This window comes from Passer domesticus, chromosome 3 (assembly GCF_036417665.1).
Source record: "Passer domesticus isolate bPasDom1 chromosome 3, bPasDom1.hap1, whole genome shotgun sequence".
Lineage (NCBI taxonomy): Eukaryota > Metazoa > Chordata > Aves > Passeriformes > Passeridae > Passer > Passer domesticus.
The window spans coordinates 100,138,961-100,163,643 of NC_087476.1; the positions used below are offsets into that span (position 1 = coordinate 100,138,961).

The window sequence follows — 24,683 nt, forward strand, 5'->3', positions numbered from 1 at the left end:
GCCAGGCTGAGTCAGGAGATTTGCCCACTTTACCAATCAAGCTGAAGTTCTTGATCTCACAAAGCATTAGCACTGGGCAATTGTGGTGTGGAAGGACAACCACAACAGAAATGTCCAGAAGTTCAACTTCTTCAGGAATTGAGGTTTTGGGATCCTTTTAAGCTTCTGCCCATACTCTAATGCTGAGGGTCACTGCAGCACAGAGTATGTTTCTGCTGGTTGTCAGTACCCAGGCACTGACATGGCATTTAAGGCCCAAGGCTTTCCATTGCCATAGTTCCTTCCACTGGCTGCAAACACAACTGTAGCAGTTGATGTTGGTGTATGTATTTTGGGGGAAAAAACCACCATGTTACTGTTTTTCATTCTTTAATGAACTGCAGCTTCATGAATTTTCTTTAATTCAGCCTAACCAACCCAAGGGGGGAAGGAAAAAAAAACAAAACCCTTCAGTCTTCTAATGCAAAACCAGCCAAAGTAGAAAGTTTATTTTTATTTCTGAGGTCATGTACATCTCTTAAATTCAATTTTTAGTACTGCAGTGGCTTAATTCGAGGTAGCTCCCCCAGCTCCAATAGTTTGATGTCTTGCTCAATTCAGTCCTTAAGTGCTACCAAGGAAGCACAAACAACAGCTATGCAAGAGCTTCAAAACTGCGAATTAGCCTTCCCACCAGAGGTTTCCTACTGGCACCAAGGCAACAGTTTCCTGTTTTGCTACAGCTGCCCACCCCAGACACTGCACAGTAAACACCCTCCGGCAAAACCCTGCCATCTTCTTCTTGGAAGGGAGAAGGGGCAGGATCTTAGACGTGCCCCAAAACAAGAGCTTACTTATTTACTGCTAAACAGGAGCCATGTCAAAAGCTCATGGGGATCCTGTTTTTCAGAAATCAGATATCTCTTGTTCTTGCTACCTGTAAGACTTCTGAGCTTAGAAAGAGGTGAGGACAGCAAGCCCACAGGAAGTGCAGGCTTTGAAACTGTACTTGTTTACTCTGCCTTACTGCAGTCTTAACCAGTTTTTATTTCTCTTCTAAGAACTTGCCTGCAGGCTGACGTGACACAAATGAGAAACACAGGCACTGCTATACAGACTACCCATCTCTTCCTTTTATCTTTCAGGTCTGCTCTGCACCTGGCTGAAACTTGTCTGAGGCTCACCCAAAGACACCTCTGCAGCAAACAGGCACACTTGCTAGCTAATTTCAGCTGGTTTCTATTTGGTTTTAACTACAGAATCACAAATATTTTGAAGCCTTACCAGCCTACCAAACTTTCTAGGACGACAGCTGAGACTTTTCTGAAAAGACCAGGCTTGCAAGCCAGTTTTAACAGCTATTATGTGGTGTGGATGTCAATAATTTGTACAATGTTTATAAAATGTTTTTATCTATTTTCATAATTGAACATACATGTCTATATTATTTACAGACTGAAATATCAATAAACCTAATAGGTTCTCTAGGTTCCTTGTTCTGTCCTTCTGAATTCAAGGGAAAGCATGTGCAGGGGGAGGAAGGAGAAGGGGGCTATTTGCAAGTGCTGCACGTGTACACTGCCCTCCTTTTTACAAACTCAGTACCAGTATATACTTGGGAACTTTATTCAACAGGATATTTGTCACTTCTATATAAAAAGTGAGTCCTGACAATTACTTATTAATCAGAAAAGGGTAAGAAGATCGAGAAATAGTCCACCGAATGTGGAGGAATTTCTATGGGTCAGGTTCCCCTTTAAAACATTCACTGAACAAGGCCTTTAAGAGAAAAGAGCCCTTGATTATTACAGAGGAGCCATTACAGGAGGTGACGGGCTCCACACGGAAGTGGTGAAACTGGATTTTTGCACCAGCACATATTCAGGGCACCAGCTGAACTTGGCTTCAAATTATTGAACTCAGAATACTTGGAGGGTACAGGTGGAGGGCTTTTTTTCTGGTTAACTGTGCACTCATGTTTTTCAAGGTTACTTTTCAAATACCCAACTGTTTTAGAAAGAATTTATCTGAATATTTTGCTATCTAGTGTAGGATAAGCTACACACACAAGAGAAAATTTTCTACATCTATTTTTTTCAATGTAGTTGGTAAAGGGGGTGAAAAAAGCGCAAAGAACAGTTCCCCAGCAATAAAGCTACTTCAGCCAGCATGAACACAGAAAACATAACAAAAATAATAGTAACAACACATGCAATAAATTACCATTGGGTGTGGAACACAATCCTTCCTTCCCTTATATTTTAAGAATTATTAGTGGTACAGCCCTAACATCAAAGTGATTTTTCCTCCCTATTTCAATTTCCTGCCATATAAAACTGCCAAACACATCTGATCACCTCCCTGAACAGCTTCACAGATATGGCACTGAGCATGCTGAGAGAGGCCTCAGGTCTTTAGGGAGACGAAAGGCTGCTGAAGGAAAGCCCTCTCTAGTCAAAACTCAGGATTTTTCACAGTAGTCAGGCTGACAGCTTTTTAAGTGTCACTACTTTATAGATGGTTACACAGTTAAGAATATACGTTTATAAATGTAGGAATGCAAACTTTATTTTTTATTATTCCACAGCATAAATCTGTGTTTTAATAGGAGACAGTGCCTATAGGCTACATGTGCAAAGCAACTCGGGCACCTATTCCTGACACTTAGGCTTCACTGAGACCCTGGAGCACACCGGGACCCTCAACCTTTCTGGACTTGCCTCACCTACCAGGCAGCTTCTGGTGGCCACATGCAGGGCCCCACTGCCAGCCACCCACGTGCATGTACGAGTCTGATTTCAACAAAGGGTCCTGGGCTGCCAGTATACATAGCTCATAGCAGGTTTTTCATACGCATCCCAGGCATAGGTGCAATTATTGTGTTGCTAGGAGTCCACCAGGAATAACTTCTCCTGCAGCAGTTACTCTACCTTGTAGCAATTAATAAGTCATTACAGCACCAAGCCTACCTGTCTTATATTCCCTCCCCACCTTCCCCTGCTTCTGCTTAAGCACTATAAGCTTGGTTTTAGAAATTCTACAAGTATCAGACCCGATGATCAAATCCAGGTCAGCACACAGAGCGTGATTCCACAACACGGGATGCAGCCTGACCAGAGAGTCCTGTCACTGCTGCAGTTTTGTCCTGGTCACTGACATCCTGATATCACTGAACTAATCCATGGCTGTTTCCCTGATGCTCTTTCCTATTACAAGGTGGGGGAGGAAAAAAAAGGAGGGAAAAAAGAAAGGAAATAACCTGAGACCTGGATGAAGCACCTCTATTCCTGAGAAGCATTCACATCAGAGAACAGAAAACCCGTCAGACCCACTGCTTTAGGGACACTCAGCCCTCCAGACTGGCTGGTTCAAACAGCCCCGGACCAGCCCGTGGGCTTCAAAGAGTCCCATTCTGCAGTGCCCTGCAAATCCCACCTTCCCTTTCTTCTGTCTCCTTCCCCAAACATCGTCTAGCTGTGGGGTATGAGGCCAAGAATTTCATCAGCTGAAAATCAGTTAAATGGTGGATGTTCTGATAGGAGCATATCTTCAAAAGTATAACCCAAATTTACTTTTATAAGTGACATACATCTCAAAGAGTTAACAGGAACCACCTGTATGGAAACAGCCTCGGTCCAAAGCACAGATACATTTTGCTTAGTCATAAAAACTTTTTTTTTGACAATACTGTAACTTAATCATTTACAAGCTGAAACTGTTCACCCAGTATCTGAAATATGTCACAGCGAGTTACAGTTATCACTAGGACTTCACAGCAAATAAAACTTGCAACTAAACATGCACAGATCATTATATATACAGTGATAAAAAAATAATGATGTACATTTTCTTGTAAGAAGAAATTAAGTAAATTCTTTGTGCATTTCAGGATTGAAACATCTAACCTATATAAAATTACTTTAAAATATGAAGTAAATATTTAACCCAAAACTTGAGAAATCTTTTGTAATCTGCAATATAGCCTTCTCATTTCCATTTTTCTTTTTCTGACACAGGACAACTTAAGAATTTTATTCTCTAAGATATTTAATAGTAATGTGCAGATATAAAAAAATACGTCCTCTGTGGCAAGCTTGAACATATATATATATATATTTACAATCCTCCAGAACAAATTAGCATTAAAAAACACAGAAGTAGCAGATTGACATAGTGCTTTATTTAAGCTGTCTGTACGAAGGAAAATAATGTGCATCCCTATCATATACGTGTAAAAATACTAAGGATGTACAGTGTACAAAAACAGTTTCTTGTAGTTATTTCACATCCTTGTGGGTCATATACTTAAGGAAATAAACAGTTTAAGTATGACCAACAGTAATACGGTTTCTTGGGTTCGTAGTCGTGTCTGCTTAATATCCTTAACCATATGACTAGATCTTGCATGGATCTAATGAAAGAACTAGCAAGGTCAAGAAATGTCACAAACTCTAAAGCTACAGGGAGGTAATTCAATTACCAATTTAGAGGTTTTTATTTAAATAAATACTTTACATTTCATGCTTGCCTGTAATGCACTACCAGGAGCAAGATAAGGAAATTCTACTGTAGACAGTACAAACAGTAGCAGCAAAGTGTGTACATTGAGGTGTAATATATAGACCCTGCAGTTAGTAAGGAATGACCTTACTTTTGTACTCTAGGAGAAGCACATGGCCCCTGCAAGAACAGTCAGCTTTAAGAAGCCGCAAGTAAAGATGGAAAAAAAAGGTGAAACAATACTGGAATAAATGTTCTTTAAGCAACAGGAATGTACTGGAAGATGGATTAGTGTGGAAAGCGAAGCTGTGTGCAAAACTGCCAAAATCCAAACAGAACTGACCTATTTCCTCTGAGATGGCTGCAGTACAAGAGGGCATACTGTATGTCATGGAAGTCAGTACAAGCTGGAGTAAAGGTCTGAAATGTACTGTGCTCAAAAGGCTCACCAAGACAACCAGCCACCACCTCCTGTCCAAATTCAACCACAACCGCAGACAGCAAAAGAAGAGTTTCAAAAGTTTCTCTCAGCACTGCTTGTCCACTTCTCTGTCATCTGTTTCTAACACTGGTAAGACAGAATCCCCCTAGGCCTGGGCAGCACAAGGTGGCTGCTGACTCTGCATCATAAACTGGATCTCTGACGTTTCAGAAGCCAGACAATGCAAAGTGATGTCTTAAAAGGTTTACAAATAGTTCACTGCCAGGCCCCTCCTGCAAACCACACACTACGTGGCCACACAACGCAGAGAAAAGCACAAGGTGTCACTGACACGAGGAGCTGATGGACAGTGCCACACACAGCCAGTTGGCCACTGGCTGGAGGTGGCTTGTGCCAAGAAACTTATTGCTATTACAAGCTGAAAACATAGGGGAGAAAACACAGACATGTAACACAGATTTTGAATCACCATAGTTTCAGTCTGTGAGAACAAGACCTTTGCAGAGAACTAATTAATGCCCGTCTGTTAAGTACTTGGTTATTTCAGTCACTCACTCACTGTGTCAGTATAGACAGCTCTACACCACCAGTCCAGGGCAGACCTGCAACGCATTTGCTGCTCTCCTCTCTCTCCGCACAGGGACAACATCTACACGTCTTTAGTGTTACAGGGTGACATAATGAAATCCTATGCAGTTAGAGTATACATCATGATATATTTCTAACTGATTATCCATCCATTACTAAAGATAAAACATGAAACATGAAAAATTGTCTAAATTACTCTGCGTCTTTAGCTGCCTTGCTAAAATGCCCAGCTACCCCTTGACCATCCCAGCACATGCACTGCCAGCAGTGGGCTTCATGCTTGGGCACTCAACTTTCCACATCAAGAGGCTAAGGCATCTGTGTAGGAACATCTCTCAGACTCATCTACTCACTCACACAACGCAACCAGGAATACTCTGCAATATCACAGTCTTTGTGGGAGCTAACAAGAGCTGAACGCAGAGATACTTCCAATGATAATCCCACGGAGTCGGGGGTTCCCGATGTCGCCTGCAAGGGCGCGCGCGCTCTGTCGCTGCGCCGCGTCACACCCCCACTCCTAGCACCAAAGGGTTTATTATTAAGATTATCATTGCTGAAGATCAAAGCTAAAGTTTATGCACATATTCTGTTAGATACAGATCTTCGGAAATGGAAAGACGTTTCCCTACCAGTGGAGCGTTTGTTGTGATGTTTGAAATTCAGTCAATCAGGTACCACGGTTATACATAACCTCCTGGGTTTCAGGACTCTTTTGGTTGAGGGCAAATCTTCCTTGAGAACAGCTGATCCCAGAAATTTACTATTTTAATTGTTAAAATAAAGTGCTTTTCTTGTAATCACTGTGGTCTTGTTGTTCAAATGCAATTCCTTCATATAGAACAGACATTTTCTCTTGTGCTGTCAGGCTCTTAGATTATGTTTATCCTAAATGGAGCACAAGATGTAGCTTTTTTGTCTGCTCACTTTTAACCTTTTGACACGTGAGGTTGGAAATCCCCACCTCCACAGCCAAACTGTTAAAAGACAGTATTTCATTCACAAAAATCTGGTTCTAAGCAGTATGTACAATTTCAGAGCCTTGTTAAAATTTCCACATGGGAGAAAAGTGCATTATTCCCTTCAGCTTGTACAGTCCTTCCATATATTATAAAATTAACTGCTATAAGCCTGTTCTAAGATGTAGCAGCATTTGCAAACATGACATATACAAACCTTATCTCTAAAAATAAATACTACCGCAGTATAACAAAAAAAAAAAAAAAATTGGAGTTAAACACCTGGAGAGGAAGCTAATTCACAAAATCAAAAACAAGTAAGGCAAACACCTGTTTACCTTGGTGCACACATTTTGGTGAAAAGCAATACCATTATGCCTGTCTACATTCTTCAGCCATCAGAGGTGATGCATATCATGAAAGAGAAAAGCATGAAAAAGATGTTATCTGGTGCAAATTATAAAACCCCTTGAACAACTTCAACTGCTGCTTTTATGCCTTCATTTCTTGCATGTATAATGTCCGATTCTCCATGATTGCACATGAACCTGGAAGTTCTAAGTGGCAGGCTGGGTGAGCCCAGCCCTTCTGCTTCTTCTGTAGTATCCAACAGTAATTAAAAAATAATATATATATATATATATTTATATATATCAACAATTTAAGTCCTTCTCTCAAACATTTCCCAAACAAATTCCAGCCAGATGTTAATGACAGAGACCTGCTTCAAGTAATGATATGCCTAACAGAAACCTTGCATATGTACATCACCACCTCTACGTTTCCTCATTCTAACCAGCACAAACAGATGCAAGAAAATGTTATCGCCTAGTCTGTTTAGACTAATTACAATTTTGATTCATCTTCTGGAAGAAGATAAGCTGGACCGACAGGGCTTTTGTTTAGCCTCCACTGTGAGGAAAAATAGATGACTACTTGTTCACAAAGTGTACAATGCTGAAGTCAAGTCATTTACCTTCAAAGAAACTGTTAGTAACTTCTTGACGTTGCTATTATACTGAGGCTGTGGGCAGCAGCAACAGCAGGAGAGCGGAGTAGAGAGAATCTCGTATGTCATGCAAAACCAGAATGGATTTTAGGTAGGTTTGGGAAAGAAACTTGTTCAATTTGGAATGGTCTCTGAAAGTGCCCCTGCTATCTTAGTAGTATCTAGTACTGGTGGTGATGTTCAGGAATCATTTTCACTGATAAACTTAAGATGACAGTGAAGCAGCAGAACAAAAAAGTTACTCTCGTCCACTTGCAGAGTAGGAAAACTGGGGGAAATGCGGCCGCCTCTCATTGTCCATGCAGTCCATACCATCCTCGTCATCTGTGTTAAGGAAGAAGTTCAAAACATCAGTACATTTGCAATAAAATGTTATTCTTCACCTGATATGCAGTACATCTTTCGGGGTTCAATGCTAAGTAAGACTTCAGTTAGTTCACACAGCAGGACGATACTCACTGAAAGGACTGCATGCCCAGAAGTCACTATTTATTTCAGGTTGATTTTTTGGTTCATTTTATTCTGACTGTCACCTGAGAACTTCAATCACAACTACCCCTTGTAGGCTAATCCAAACATGCCAGCACACCCAGCCTCTGGCAGTGCAGAAGCAGAGTGCCAATTGAGTCAGCCAGTTTCCATCATTTCTTGAGCTGAGCTCAGGAAATTATAGTCTTAGTGTAGATATACTTAAATATTCCTCCATTTCAAATGGAATTAAAAGGAAAAACAGCTACAAAATTAACAATTCACACAGGTTCTATGTGTTTCAATTCTTAGCTATTATTTTTAGTAAACTATTTATTTTTATAGTATTTACTGGGATCAGAAGAAATACAGAATAAGCCAAATTCATAAATATTTTTATTTACATAATTCCTCCAGTGCCAATGGAAAGAAGGCACCAGATGTTACCTAACTCTGAGAATTTGGATGTACATTCTCATATGGCTTTTTAACAGTGCTTATTCTTAAAGACTCCTGCTGAGACTGTTATTTTAACAATGTATTTACATGCAGCCTTTCAGAATTTTGTGTTCTATATTCTACACATAAAAACCAGAGTTAATCCTGATCTAATATCCAATCAACAGAACCCAAGTTAATCCAAATATTAGTAAAATTTGTTCAAGTTACGAAGACAAATTCTTATCAAGATAGAGAGGAGAAGAAAGGGTTCTTTTTTCACAGCAGAAAGACTTAAAATCACTTAAATTATGGACTGTGAGCAACATGGTCTAGTGGAAGGTGCCCCAAGGCAGGAGGATTGGAAGCAGATGAACTTTAAGGTACTTCCAATTCAAACCACTCTATGTTTCTGTGATTATGTTCAGACACTAAAAATGCAAAATCAAAAACATACTCTAGATCTATATATGAACAGAAAACTGCAGCTAACCTGAGAGTCCTAAAACATGAGGAAATAAAATTGCTTTATGAAAGGTTAAGCAACCATAACTAAGCCTTTACTTTTGTGATCCTCCTTTCTCAGCCTCCAATATAAAGAAATAAACAAAACCCTCAAATATCCCCATTTAAAAAGAAAATTCTTTAAGAACTTAGGAGAAAGATTTTAACTGCTCTGGCTTGATAAGTAACTCTAAAGCCCTGGCCAGGCTGATCAGATCATGAGTCTTGTGTGTAACACAACATGACAAAAACACAAACCATGGTGAAATCACATTCACTCCAATAAAGAAACTTTGCAAAGTCCAATGCCATGGTTACATCCACATTAACACCTTCTTTAAGAGCTCTGTTGAAGCACAGGACTTGATAGGATATTTAATTTTCACGTAATTGATTTTCTTCAAGTCATTGTCTTCGAAATATTTAAAAATGTGTCCATCTTACTAAAGTTACAACAGCCCACTGAAAATACCAGCACTGTCCACATGCTTAAAGAACTGTCCATGTTCTAATTACTTTGCTGAACTGGGTCCCTGACTACCACTTGAAGCCAGTGTCCTTCTTTATTTAAAAACAAACAAACCCGCAAATCAATAACCAAATGGAAAAAAAACTCCAAACAAAATCAACACAAAAATGCCCACACCAAAAATACCCCCAAGACCCAACTCAGAATGATCTAATAGTCTAAGCTTTGTAATTATTTCATCTTCAAAATAAAGCTGTCATCGAGAGTTACTCTTACACACACTTCCATATGAAGACTTTCATTAGTAACACTGAGAACAGCTTTTCTATTCAAACACACTGACACACTACTTTATTAGAAACATTATTGTTACATCATGCTTATGCATCATTTCTGACTTACATTTTTCAGGCGGTGTTATTGTAATAGTCTGAGCTGTAAATTCTTCATCAAAATACCTGGTGTCTGTCTCAGATGTCACTTGAGGTTTAAAAGGAGGTACAAGCTGAAAGGCAGCAAGAAGAAATACAACATTACTAAATCTCAAAGCAGCCAAATTACTGTCAGGAAAACAAGCAAGTTCTTTTTCACTACACCCCAAATCAAACAAGTAGGTCTGTGGAGAGGCAGCTGAGTCTCTAACTTCCAGTAAGACATAAAACCCATTTGAGTCAATCCCAAAAATACCAGTTCAGAATCCAATCAATGGCACAAGAAAGCTAAATTCCAAGTATCACTCTCACATGACTTGCAGAGAAATTGAGCTGCATAAAGATAATTACCTAGAAACCCTTCAGGCCAATTTAATTACCCGTGTAGCTGTCAGGCAAAGGCATCTCAAGATACTTCACCACAACTGGGTGGTGTAAACAGCTAAGAAGAAAAAGACTACACAGAGAGCATAATGAGCACCGTTTGGAGGTTTTATTTTCAGTGGGAAGGCCTTCATGTGAACTTATCATTATCATATTACATGATATGAAAATAAATTTTACATTTGAAAAAAGGCCAGTTCAGGCTTAAGGGAGTTGCTGTATCTAAACCTGCCTAGTGCTTTCACAGCACAGAGTGGGATTTCCCAACAGCAAATCACTGGTAGCCACTCTCAGCCTGCAGGCAGGACTCCCTTGCTCCTCTTTTGAACCAGCTTCACTCTCCACCTTCTCTACCAAAAGAACTGCCAATCAATTTTTACACTTTTACAATTTTTACGCTTTTTTTGCCTTTTTACAAAAGGCACACTGAGAATGGAATATCACACTGCATGCTGCCAGTCCAAAAACAGTGCAGCAGTTTTGTATGTATGACACTGCAAATTGTGTGTGTGTGTGTGTGTGTGTGTGTGTGTGTGTCTGATGTGACAATGTTCTTGTTTGTACCTAAGAGCCCTTTGGTGCTCTCTCCTCATATGCAATGTAAAACACACCCTGAGAATAAGTGTAATTGATTTTCCTTTCAATACAACAGCTTATATCCTGGCTCACTGATATTATCACCTTGCATGGGGTTTTCACCAGTTTCACGTTCTCTCTCTCCTCAGTTCCAGAACACCAACACCAAACAATTTACTTGCTCATTTGCCCTACAGCAAAGAAGGAGGAACTGCTGCTGACTGCCTCCCTCCTTTTCCCAAGTTCTATGCACTAGATGCAGAGGTGATCTGTACATACTGAGACTGATTTCATCTGATCCAGGTCTTCAGTAACAGTGCAAGCAGTTATTAAGCAAAACCAAATCTATCACTTCATAGATTTAACAGAGTACAATAAATCTGATTAATACTTTTACAAAACTAAGCTCAGCTTTCCTTTACATTGTCCTGTATGGAAAACATACAGCAGCAGAGAGATATTTCGAAGTAAAAGTTCAGGGTACTGTAGAATAAATCCTTAAGGACCTAACACATATCAACACAACATCAGAAGAATTTTCCAGGTATAAATCAAGTTACATTCAATGTTTATAAATAAAGTATTCTATTTTATTGCACAGATTCCTTCACGTTTTAAAAAGTATTCCTATGTGCAGCCAGGCTATCCCAAACAATTCTGCACTATTTAAGCAGATTTCGAAAGCTGGACATCTCTCCAGCAACGCAGCCACACAATTCCTAATAACAGACTTATTCCAGTGCAACATCCTGCATTGCCATTTTATTCTCATTTTTCTTTCTGAGAAAAGAACCTTCAAAAAACTCCATAAAACTCCAATGAAAAACAAACAAACAAAAAAAAAAAACAAGAAAAAAAACCCAACCAAAACAAAAAAAACACAGAAAAAAAAACCACACAGGAAAAAACAAACAAACAAGCCTACACAAGATTACAGGAAACCAAGTAATGCATTCTAGTCAAGGCCAAGTGTCCATCACATTCTTTTAAAAGTATGCTTTCACAGATCTCAGCAATAAATTCAGTATGAAAAAAAATTTATAAGATAACCAGCTTATAACAATTTTACTACTTCACTGATTGGAATGCTTTTTACTGGTCAGAAACAGAAAATAACATTTCATAGAAAAATAAAACTTTTCATTTTAAAATAATGAAAATACAAGCCAAGGAAATATTTTCTTTTTTCTCAAGTCAAGGACAAGAAGCAATGTGTTTTCAATGGTGCAGCACACATTTCCAGTAGAACAAACTACTACTGCTGTGAAGTACACCTGAGACCTTTCATGCTACAACTGCTTTGCAAGGAGAAGGAGTGAACCCCCACTAGAGTTGTCTATAACAACTGTGAGTCAGGTTGAAGTAGTTAATGAAACACAAAAGGTATGGCAAGGTAAGATCATTATAGGTAGTCATATATGTATGGAGTGCTGCTGGAGAGGAAGAGCAAAATGCATTAGATGACAAAAACTTACAGGCTAACTACTGGCTTATCCAGGGATTTGTTACTTTTTTTTTCATCCACTGAGATGAACAAGCCTCACTACGACTTTAAATCATTCCCTTGTTCTCTCCATGTACCTGAAATAGTAATGGTTATGGAAAATACTTTGAAAACATTATTTTATGAAGAGAAGCACAGCACTAAGTGGCTCTTAAGGAACAATTACAATAATTTTAATCAGGTATGAAAAGCCCTGTTACAACAAAATTCATTAAGCTGGTGCTCCGATTCAATGCTCAGCAGCTAGGCTTACTAGAAAACTCTGCATCAATAACACTCAATAAGTCAGCTGATGAAAATTGCAGTGATGGCAGAAGATCAACTGTCTGGGGAAGTGAAACAAGTGTAAGACATGAAATTCCAGGCTGTAACTAAAAGGGAGGAACCTGATGCAAATCTATGCCAATGGTGTTTTAGGATTCATCTATTTTACAGCAGTATCTTTCATATCCTGCACGTTAAAGGTATTTGGAAACTTCACTGACTGCAGAACCAAACTGTCCAGCATGCGGCTCTCCACAACAGCATACACTGGGTTTTATCCAGGCTGTGCCTTTATGTACACAACCATCCCCTAAAACCTTTGGAAAAGGGGAGGCAGCATCTGAGGTTAAGAAGCACAGATACAGCAGAACAGAAGTAGCAGAAAGGTTTCTTCAGTCTTTCCATACACTTTGCCTCCTTCCCTCACAGCATCACCTCCACCTCCCACACAGCTGTGTGGACAGAGAACTGGGGATTGCTCCATTCCATCAGTTCTACCTCACCTACACCAAACCAAATGGGGCTAAAGTCTTGTGGACACCCCACTCCAGACTCCTGAGCTGATACCAAAGGCACACTTCCCCTTCCCCAAGTAAATTCTTGCCAATCATCTTTCTGCAAGGGTATCTCCGTCGTCCATTAGTTGTCAAACTTCATTTAAAAACAAGAAAGCAAAATGTCCACAAATTTCAGCTGAAACCATTAGAAAGACAAGGTGCAAATGCTGCAGAGATAAACACTTAGAGTGACACTCCAGAAGCTTCCACATACATCCCAAGGAAGACTGAAGCTGAGGTTTAATGATAAAGATTAAAACACCCAACATCAACAACTGCTCTGATGACCACAACATGAAGATGCCACTCCAGAGCCAGCAACATTTCACATTTGGTGCACAAGAAAATAGTATCCACATGCTATTGCCATAGCTATTCCTCATTTCTGGCATGAGGAATCAGAAGTCCAAGAGGGATGTGAGCACCAGAAGGCACATCCAGTAACCTGTGTCCAAAAGGAGTAAGATAAGCTTTTGTTAAGCACAGGCCTTGTCAGTCTGCAAGAGAATTGCAGAATTCTTTGTCCTGGCTGCCAAACTTTAGTATGGGATAATTTTCTTTAGTGGCCTCATTTCAGAAAAATGCTACAACCAGGGAACTGCATCTCCTGACAATCCACTCTATGGAGCAGAAATACAGATTTTCTGGTTTTATGCATTACACACACATATGCATAGATATGCATGTGTCTGTACAAATAAAGAAATAAAAGCCTAAACTCAGTGTGAGTTAAGTGACTTTAAGAGTTTGTGTTCAAGACAAAAATCCAATTTCATATCCATCTGTCAAGTTGAATCTGCCCTGGCCATTTCAAAGGCTTGATGTTAGAAATGACAGCAGAAGCAATATCAAATTCTTAGCGTCTTCATTATCTCCAGTGAATGGCATTTCCATTTGGCATCCATCAAGAGCAGTGTGTGAGAAACACCACGGTTTTTCCACAGTTCAAGTCCTGGAAAATTTGACACCCATCTCCTTGAGGAAGGAAAGGGGCAGGCACAGTATTTGACTGTTGCAGGTACACTGAAACGTACAGGCTTGATTGTACACCTTGAACTTTCTCACACTTAGTGAACAACTACCTAAATACTTCAGTATGAGAGAAAATATGTAACACCACTTGCTCAAAGATAGTCTACCAAGAATCACTTGACTTAGAGTTATATATGAAGTGGCTGAATCTACCTCAAAGTAACCATGATACACTCAATCTGTCAAATGAAAAGCATGATGCTAAGAACATCAGTCTGATCTTTCTTCTCCTTTTAATTTAAAGGGAATTTTCAGAGAATTGCAGAATATGCTGAGTTGGAAGGGACCCACAAAGATCATCATGTACAAGTCCCAGCCCTGCACCACACCATACCCTAGAGTCACATCATGTGCCTGAAAGTCCAAACATTTCCTGAGCTCTGTCAGGCTGGTGCTGTAGCAATGTCCCTGGAAGCTGTTCCAGTGCCCAACCACCTTCTGGGTGCAGAACCTTTTCCTAATATCCACCCTAAACCTCCACTGACACCACTTCAGGCATTCCACTACTGTAAGAATCCCATCAAGCAACAGACTGCAGCTGAGTTATGCTGAATAGATGGGAGAAGGGATATCTGTCCATGCCCCCCAGACTGGAGTTTCTACCTGGGGAAAAGAAGGTAATTTGAGCTGAGCTCCAAGACAGTCAGTAGCATTCCTGGAGGGACTGGTTCCTCCTCATACCTGACCCCAAAGGCAGTTTGCTGCACAGCCAGCAGCCACAGCACAGCTGGAAATTGGGAATATCCCATGGACCCTGCATGTGGTGGTCCTGGGCAGGGGGAGGAGGAGAAGCTGGAATTTCAGTGGTGGAAGGACATAAGTCCACAGGAAAACTGGCTTCAGCAGGGAGGTTTACCCATGGATAAACTGTTTCCTAAGTGATAGAATGCTGTTACCATGGACAGAGGGAAACCACAAACCCTCAGCAACACAAATTTCAGAATCAGACACACTTTTATATACTTTCCTCCCTGCAAATTCAAGCAGCTGGGAAAAGGGTGGCAATCAACATCTAAGTCTGCCCATACAGTTTAAGGTATCAGTGGAAACACAATGAAAGTATCAGACTGGTTAGATTTGTCTGATCTTTTTACAACTTCGAATGGCAACAACACAAAAGTAACCAAAGAGGGTAACTTCTGCAGGTTTTATGGCAGTGCAGACTATTGTATGAAAATAGTATGATTCAAATAGCAACAACCTAAAACCAAATGGTGGTACTTTCCTATTTACCTCCCACCCTTTCTCTTCACAATCTGATGCACAGAAGTACCTAAATGTGCATTTTAGACCATAGTTACACTACAGATTTTGCCAGGCCTAAACCCAGGACTTGGATCATGGGATTTCATCATTTGCTGGGTTCGTGTCTTGAGTAAACCAAGGCAGCCACAGCTGGAGGGTGAGGAACAGCTTCTTGCAGCTCTCAGACTTCCTGCTGAAAGCCACTGCCTTCACAGCAGGATAGGCGCCTCCAAAAGCACCTCCTGCATCAAAGCCAGGCCTCCTGCTTCAACCACTGCTGCCACCTGTCCCTGCTCCCTTCACAGCACCAACAGATTCCTTTGCTGGCACTTACGAATTTTCTTCAGAGACAATTAGAGGTATTATCACAAATCAGAACATGTATCTCAACCTAAATTTCCACATGGTTTCCCTCATCTTTCATCCATATTATATGCAGAAGGAAAACCAGGCTTGACTAAAGGGTCTGGACCTCCTTTGCCATGAAGCTACAGAGTGCTTCAAGCTGCAAGCCTGAACACATACTCAAATTTTGACCTTTTAAATAATGCCCATGTGCTTTTTGTTCAGTGAAAGACCCTAAACAGAATATGTGACAACTTTAGTGTATGTCTGCTACCCAAAGAAAAATATGCCAAAGCAATTCTTACATGAGAAACAGAGAAATTTCTAACAGCTTCCTGATTCTACCTAAAAATAAAACAAGTATTTTATTTAGTACATGGGCTTTTGAAGTCTTCCGAGTTTGCCAAACTATTCAATTTCTCATACTCAGGCAGAGAGATAAAAACTCATCAAGGCTGAGATGATCACAGGAAGAACCTGGCAGAGGCTGCTCTCTTTCATATGCCCTCATGATTTTTCTGCCAAAAATAAATACATCAGATCACAAATGCTAACTACTATACATTTTTCATTTAAAGGCAACGACCTTCTCTGCTCCAGTGTGCCATACAATATTTTTTCATCATTATGTAGTGCCAAATTAGATTAACTAGTTAGCAATATAGAAACCTAATAATTCCATTTGACCATTTGGACCCATTTGACCTGACAGAGTTGTGGTCTGTCCCATGAAACACATGAAATAGTTTAGAGATATGTAATTCTGTTTCTAATCACACCAGGAAAGTGATAACCTAGTGAAAAGATAAAATTAGAGGCACAGGAGCACAGTGTGCACATGTACAAAACTGCCACCCAGCAACTACTCAGAATACACATGAATTTTTGGTTTCCATTACTCTGAGAGTGAACTTCAGTTCTTTCATTTCTAACAGAAACACGCTCCTGAAATGCAGCCAGAAAATTACAGTGCCATGGTGCTTAAAACTCAGGCAAAATTACTGTGAAATATTTGTACTATGCAGATAATTATATCCACTATCAATTTGATCAAGTGACCCTACTGCTGAAGACTCTACATCAAACAACAAACAGCAACAGAAGCAAGCATAAACCTACTTAAAAAACAAATTTATTTGACTCGCCAAGTTATTTTAGAATACCAAAATATCTCAAAAATATTCATGTAAGCATTCTAATGAACATATTTGATGAAAGTTCATTAACCTTATTATTATGTTTGAGGATTATATTTCAGAGCACAGCTCTGAAGTCTGCAGAGTGTAAGGCTGTGTGTGCAGAAGGAACAACTGGATATTTCAACCAGGCAAACAGCTTTGTAAGGAACAAATAGGAACAAAAGTATTTTTAATTAAACAGAAAAGCACACTGTCAAAAGTCATTTTCATGACTTGTTTTTCCATAAAGGACACACTGTGTGCATTGCACAAAAGCAATTCCTATGATCCTTGAAGTGAACTGTTCAACTTAGGACATTCAGTTGATATTTCACCAGCAAATTTAGTTTCTCAAAGCAACAGTGTCCACAGTAAACAAGGAATGAATTCAGTTTCTGTAGTTATAATACTCCAATAAGCCATATCCAACTCCATGAGCATAAAAGCAAAGTGTTGGCATTTATATATTTTTATATGATTATATATATTTTTTTTTAATCTGAAAAATACTTCCTTTTATTTTAATAGCTCAGAAAAAGATCTTGACTGAAACACATTTGCCATGCTCATTTGGAATGAATCAAAGCACAAGCAATTAGCAGTATCTATATATTCTTAACTAAATAAGATGCTGAACACAGTGTGGAATTGAAAGTTCTATTTCGAATGCAAGATAATTAAGAAATGTTTTTCAAGGGTGCAAGAATAATGTAACAGGTTGTTTTTTTCTTCACCCACTCCTAGCACGTTGCAATCTTATTAATTTTAGTGGGTTTTTGCTTTTACTCCAGAAGGGTCCTCAGCTCATATTTTTAGATTTTATCCTCACAGTGCTTCTCTACAATGTCCTTACATAACCAACCAGTGGTTGAGCTCATAAAGTAACCTGATTAATATACTTGCTCTGATTATTTATTGTAGAGTTTCTTGAAACCTTGTGATACTGCCAGGGAAAAATCACACTTGTATCAAATAATTTCAGAGTACCATATTTTGTATCATCATATACAGGCTTTCATTTCAATTCCGGTATTTGTCAGAGAAGTTACCACACCAACAACCACACATTTTTAAAATTCCCGTTCAACAACAACTGAAAAGACAGTTTGTATCATTGACATTGTAGCATAAACATATTCTGCTCAGTCGTATGTCTTCCATTTTCCTTTTATTTGAACAAAGCACAAAAAAGGAGAAAAAACTATATTTTAAAATTACGCAGCTCAACTGGCAGATTAACAATGTAAAACAGTTGGGGAAAAAAGAAAAGTCTTTATCAAAATAGAAAGGGTTTATAGCAACAAGTAAATTCTTACAGAAATACTGAGATAAAATCAGTTTCTGTATATAAAACAACTAAAGTTGAATTGAGTTTCGTTCCCAAGTAAGATAAATTCATTTTCTAAAATCATTCTCAAAGTGTTGATCAATACAGGAACAGGACTGGGTTTGGAGAAAAGTTTTCCATCTTAATTCCCAGCACTTGCTTTCTCCACAAGCTGTTTTGGTTTAGTGATTTAACACTATTTTAATTTTCTTAGATATCTCTTTAAGTTTGAAAAAGGTTTCTACTTATACACAAACAATCATAAAGTAGACTTTTGCTCCGAGTTCCTTACAATCACTTAATTTCCATTTTCATAAAACAACTTTTCACTAGCAAGCAGAAATAAAATGACAATTCAAGATAAACTATATTTCATTTTTCACATTATCTTGAGTCATACATATACTTTTCTCTTGAAAGCCCAGGAATTAAAAAGAAAAGGAAAAAATTTGGACATTTACATAACAAAAGGTTTAGGTTGGTTTGCAAAATTTACTTCTGGTGAACTGACAAATTATTACTGAAAACACAAAGATTAGGTAAGTACACCTTGTTCAGAATAATTATTCATTTGTATTAACACAAAAAGTTGCAAAGAAAAGCATTACTATCTCCAGAGAATAGCAGTCTATGACTGTCATTGCAACCACCTTGCAGAAGCCAGATTATTCAATGCCATATAAAGACATACCTTTTTATCATATACATCTTGCCAGTTTACTCCAGCAAAGAAACTGTGACGCATGATTTCCTTGGCATCATCTGGGCCTCCACCAAGTCTAAAGACAGTGGGGGGAAAAAGCCACATATTAAACTTTTATAAGGAGATCAAGTTATTGCTATGGTTGGAAAAGTGACCATTTCTTTTTGACTATCTGGGAACAATTCTCACCCAATTAATACGAAAATTTCACCTGTTTAATATGAATTCTGGTGATCTCGAGAGAATTCGTGATAATGCAAGTACCTGTAGTTTGTTCTTTTTGATTATTCCATCTACAGTGTTTGTCACTGTCCATGACAAGCCTTTTTAGTAATTCATTAATTTTAAAAACATACTTAAGTTTAGTTTGCCTGAAAGCTCAGCTAATGTCCTGGCACTATTAAAAACTCAAACCAACCCACTAATGCTGATATAAAATTTTGCCAAAGACGTGCCGGGCACTGAATCAGTAATGGCTTGTGCATCATTTTTATACAGTGTTCACTGCTGTTGCATCTGGGTGCTGTAACAATTAACCAATTACCATAAAATAGTCTCAATCTGAGTCAATTAGTATAAATTAATAAATTGTAGGCCTGCTGAGAAGGTTATTTAAAGGCCATTGTAAATAACCACACTACTCACTGTGGCCCATAGCTTGCCAAAGCCAGACTCTGTCTGGTAAATCATCTTAGGAAGTGGATTTCACCTGCTTTGGGTGAACTTGCCCCAGGTGGTCTGAGCTCACAGAAGTGGTCACTGCTGCCAAAAGAGGAGTGTCCTGCCCATACCTCTCTTCTCTCACTTGTCTCTACAGCATCATTCCACTTGATGACTGTGAGCAGAATCAGCTCTCTAACCTGGAGATAAACTAACCCTGGCATGACAATAGAAGAGAGAACTGGCCATTTTTTATTGCATTAGCAAGTCCACTTCGACTTGACAAGCTGAGTGAGCTCCCATGAGCTGCTGTTGTTGGTTGAGAAATAACCCCACATCCAGGGATGGGAACCTCTGTCCTTCTCAACAGCACATTGACTTTCAGGACTGCTCAGCTCTCATCTGAATTCTCCCTGAGACTGGGGATCCTACTGCCCTAACAGAAGGAAGATGCAGCAGAGAAAAAGCTACTCTTAACTAAATAAGCAGACCATACATGCTAAATGTTAACAAGAAGAGTGACAAAAACAGTGTTTCATTAAAAAGAACTGCTGAAGATATAAAGACAAATTCTAAAGGCAAGCATTTAAGTAAGATAAATTCATTTCTAAAGCATTTATTGTACGGAGGAATAATTTCCACAACCAAGAAAAAAGTCTGTTTTGGTATTACCCTGCTGCCAAATTTCAAAAATATTCTGGACTACTACGTCAGTCTTGCAATAACTAAGTGTCAAGTTATTCTAATTTTCAAGCTGTATGCCTCCTTATTTCTCAACTACTCATTGTAAAATTCTCTACATCTTGGCAAAACATGGCAGTTTAGCCTTCAGTCTCCAGACTTCTCTCAATATCTTCTAGCTGCTCACAAAAAGGCTGAGTTGTGTTAATCTCAGTGTTCCTCCCCTATTTAGCATTAGCTAGCACAATAACTTGAATAGAAATAAGCTTCTAAATATAAGTTTGTAATAAACACTACTGTCTGCAAAGATTAATTACAAGGAAGCATCTTTCCAATTCTAAAGGTTAATATATTTGATGGGTCAGATTGTTTGGAGGTTAAAAAGCATTAGGAGTTGCTACAGAAACACAGTTTTACTCTACTCTGCCTGTATTTGGCTGGCTGGTCACAGTTTGCTTTTCCTGTATACAGTAAGTTGAGCTGGAGCAGACAAGCTGACCACTTGTTCTGTCCTGCCTGCTGCACTTGGCTGCATCCAGGCAAATCCCTTGGAGAAACACACCCAGTCCTGCCCTGAGTGCCTGCAGGCAATGCTCACTACCCAAAACTTCTTGAGAACAAGCAGCGGCTGAAAGAGGACTAGAGAAGAGAGGCAGAAAAAATCTGCTGCCCCAAAAACATGCCAAGAGTCTCACAAGAAAGACAAAGATATTGGGGGAGAAAAAAGATCCCTACAGACAAATCCCACTGATTTACAAAGTCAGAGATTTTAGAGCCATGGAAGACTGGACACTGCTGGCCCAGTACTGGAGCCACTGGAAACTGGGCAACTCTCCCAGTTTGTCCACCACAAAAGGGCACAGACAGCAGCTGGATGACACTTGCTTTCAAACTGCTCTCTTTAAATTTCACTCCGGTTGTATTCTTTAACAAATTACTAGTTTAATGGTCCAATATGTGATTTATTTATGTGCCTCTCCTGCCTATGCCTATGCACCTCTCCTGCCATCACCATAACCAGAAACAAGTGCTACAGTTCCCATGAACACTGCAGTGAACTCAGGGTTAAGTTATACTGGGAAAAACAATTGAGATCTTTCCCTTTGTTCCAATGCACATTCTTAACCTGAAGAGATCCCTGTGTCTGCTGTGAATGATTTAAAAGTTTGTCTTCCACAAGGTTTTCTTCCTTTTGCTGGTTAATTTCATGTTGTAAATCGCTGCTGGACTGAAAAATTGGAAATTTGAGCCTGTAGGGCTATGTACAACCCTGTCCTGTGACTGTCAGCTCTTTCAGCCAGGAAGACCAGGCACCACAGACCAATTTTTACATTATCCAGCACAATTAGAGCATTTATTATGCCTGTATAGCCAATTAATTTCACTTACCGTTTATTTGGATCCTTTATCAGTAGACCTGATAGTAATGATTTTGCATCTGCAGACAGAGTTCGAGGAAATTTTATGTCCTCCATTAATATCAGTTCAAATAGTTTCTCATGATCTTGGTTGTAGAAGGGTAATCTTCCACACATCATTTCATACATGACAACTCCTAATCCCCACCAGTCCACTGCACGGCCATAGTCATTATCTTCTAACACCTGAGACAGAAACCAAAAGCATCTTTAAGATATAAACTATTTCATACACCACCATTTCAGTCTGTTTGATGCATCTCTGTATGAATGTGTTTCTGAGACTTTATTTTCACAGTATTCTACAAGGACTCAGAACCTGACTCAGAAGTGCAGCAGTGACTCACACACACCTGAGCTCAGTGAAATTCCAGGCTTACCAGGCACTGCACTGCTAAAAGCAAAATTAAAATTTGATAATAACTTGCTCCAAGCAACCATGACTTCTTTTTACCCTTTGCCTATGTCCTCTACCAGGCCATTTATACCATTCACAGCTTTAGGAAGAGACACTCTCTACAGGTGCTACATGGGCACTAATGCCTCAGTTAGAAGTGTGAAGCATCTGTTTGCTCAGTCACTTCCCTGCTCTTTTACCCCATCTGTCTAAAGCCTCCAATTTAGAACCACCTTAATCTTATTAAGACAAGTTTAGTTTCTCTATGATCTTTGTTTACATCAGAACCTCTCTCCTTTCTCCTGCCTTTCTCCCACCAGTTTAATTTCATTCCATTAAATAGTCCTAACAGCTGAACAGTGCCAATGCAAAAAGACATGGCAGTGTTTATACAGTACTATGTTTACCACGAAACAATGCTTATAGGGCATTATATAAACACAGAAACTGGTCAAGTTTATACAATTTGTTAACATAATGTCACCAATGTTATGTACCTGAAAACAACTTATTCCACAGCCCTTCTCCCAGCAGTGCCAGAGAACTGGAATAAGAAATTTAAGCAGCCTGTCTTGACCTTAACACACCTTCATATTAATTTGCAGACATGGAGACAACATAGCAGCATTCACCCATAGAAATTATAAGCAATAAGGAAATTGATGGTTACTGAATATATCATTCCAATTTCTATTAATTTCTAGTAGATCATGCTTCTTCATACAAAAAAGATGAAACTGAAGTCAAGAAATCTTAAAACAGGAGGCACTACAACTGTGTTTGTCAAACAGCCAATATTTTCTGCAGAAGAGCTATCAAAAAGCTTTAAAACAAGAAAACAAAAAATCTTAAAACAATAATAAACAGAAAAATCAAAGAAATGCAACTAATAGAGTAGAAATACATTTGTAAAGAATGTAAATTATTCTTTAGAGAGAAATGTTACTGTATCACAGAAGGCAGATTCTGAAAGGCAGCACCCTATGACTGATTTTTAAAAAAAGAACAAACCAACAACAAACTAATCCCCAGAAAACAAAATACTTTTTACAACACACAGGCACATGCAATCACCATCACAAAGAGCTCCTCCAGATTCAAAGTGTAAGCAGACTTACAGGAACAGTCATTGAGATACCTGGTAGTGAAAGTAAATCTTTCAGTCTTTAATGAATAAGGAAACATCTACAAGATCAGAAATAACTTTATCCATAAGTAGATTATCTTGCAATTGTCTAAAATGGGTAATAGAGGGGTATTGAGCTCATTTATTTGCCTCTCCTCTTGCTCTCCCAAAGCCTGCTCTCAAGTACCTGGGATGGCTGTTAGCAGAAGCAACGTGCAGCCTGATCCACTATGGCAATTTTGGAAATCCCACAATAATTAATGCATTCCTACTGCTACTTTACACTGTCCTTAAGGATTAGTAGCAGAAACATGATGAGAAGAAGTATATTAAAAATCCTTCTTGTGTATATAAGATTAAAAAATCATAAATATTAACACATTAACACATATGATTTACAACTGTACCAAAACAAACAGACTCATTACATCATTGATATTTCCAAATAGAGAGTGAAATTTTGGAAAGTGTAAAATACAACAAATTATCTGAATAAGTACATATGACAAAATTAACTAAAATAACTCTTGCATTTTAAAATTAATTAAATGTTTTATGAGCTGGAGCATATTGCAAGCTATTTGCCGAAAAACTGTATATGAAATCTGTGACTCTTTTCTTTAAATCACCACTTCTTCTGCCACAGAATAAAAGCATTATATATTTTTCTGCTATAGCTATTAGCACTGTTACTGTTTTTCTCATCTGTACAGTTAGTCTTTTCTTTGGAAGCTAGCAAAACACAAAAAATTGTGAGACAGTGGTAGATTCTTTTCATGAGTAAGCTGAGGTGTGGTTTATAAAAGAAGGCAACAGGAAAATAAAACATATCCTTCTCTGAACCAGGCAAATCACATGGCCAATAGCTGGAGCAAATTGTATTTGCAGCTTTAGGTAATTTATGCAGGACTTTACCTAATAATAATAAAAAGTATGAACAACCTTTTGCTGCATTCCCACAACAGCAACAAAGCAGTGGTACAAAGAAAGAGCCAAATGTGATTTTTAACCTCTTTTTACATAAAATCATAAAAAAGCATAAAAGCTGGATTAACTGCCTCCCAAACCCGCATATCACCAGCCGGGTTCTCATCCCCAGCTGGCAAAACTGGCAACTCTTTATTTTTGTTTAAATACCTGGTTTACAGCCAGCCAGACAAGCAAGACCATCAAAATGGTTTCATTTAGGCAAAAGGAAAACAGCCTGAAAATAGGGTAAATAAAGCAAAATACATCTCAACTTATTTTAATATAAATGTAATAAAATTATGCACAATGCATTCACAGTGAAGGTACACAATTATTTCCTTTAAGTAATTTCAAATCTTCATGGTGTTTAGAATCTCCAGGATTTGTAGACTGTGTCAAATCAACGGAAGTGAAGTGCTGGAGTCCAGCAGCTCCTACAAGCAAATCTATGCAGTTAGGGCAGGCATGAGAACATGTCTGTACACACTGCCCTAGCATTACAGAATCCTTTCCAAATAGCCCTTGGATTT

The 24,683-nt window shown here is 38.8% G+C and overlaps 2 protein-coding genes across 12 annotated transcripts in view; one reads left to right on the forward strand and one right to left on the reverse strand.

Moving 5' to 3' along the window:
• Window positions 1-1,466, forward strand: part of SDCCAG8 (SHH signaling and ciliogenesis regulator SDCCAG8) — a 103,960-nt gene extending 102,494 nt beyond the window's left edge. For all 8 annotated transcript variants that reach the window (XM_064414673.1, XM_064414671.1, XM_064414674.1 and 5 more), the window contains one exon: window positions 1,125-1,466. The gene's annotated coding sequence lies outside the window, so the exon portion shown is untranslated. The remainder of the gene's footprint in view (window positions 1-1,124) is intronic.
• The window catches only part of AKT3 (AKT serine/threonine kinase 3), a 152,381-nt gene continuing 128,151 nt past the window's right edge, over window positions 454-24,683 (reverse strand). For all 4 annotated transcript variants that reach the window (XM_064414681.1, XM_064414680.1, XM_064414682.1 and 1 more), the window contains exons 11-14: window positions 21,633-21,847; window positions 18,891-18,978; window positions 9,759-9,861; window positions 454-7,801 (exon numbers count right to left, since the gene is read on the reverse strand). In XM_064414681.1, coding sequence (XP_064270751.1) covers window positions 7,716-7,801; window positions 9,759-9,861; window positions 18,891-18,978; window positions 21,633-21,847 — 492 coding nt within the window. In that variant the 3' untranslated portion in view covers window positions 454-7,715. The remainder of the gene's footprint in view (window positions 7,802-9,758; window positions 9,862-18,890; window positions 18,979-21,632; window positions 21,848-24,683) is intronic.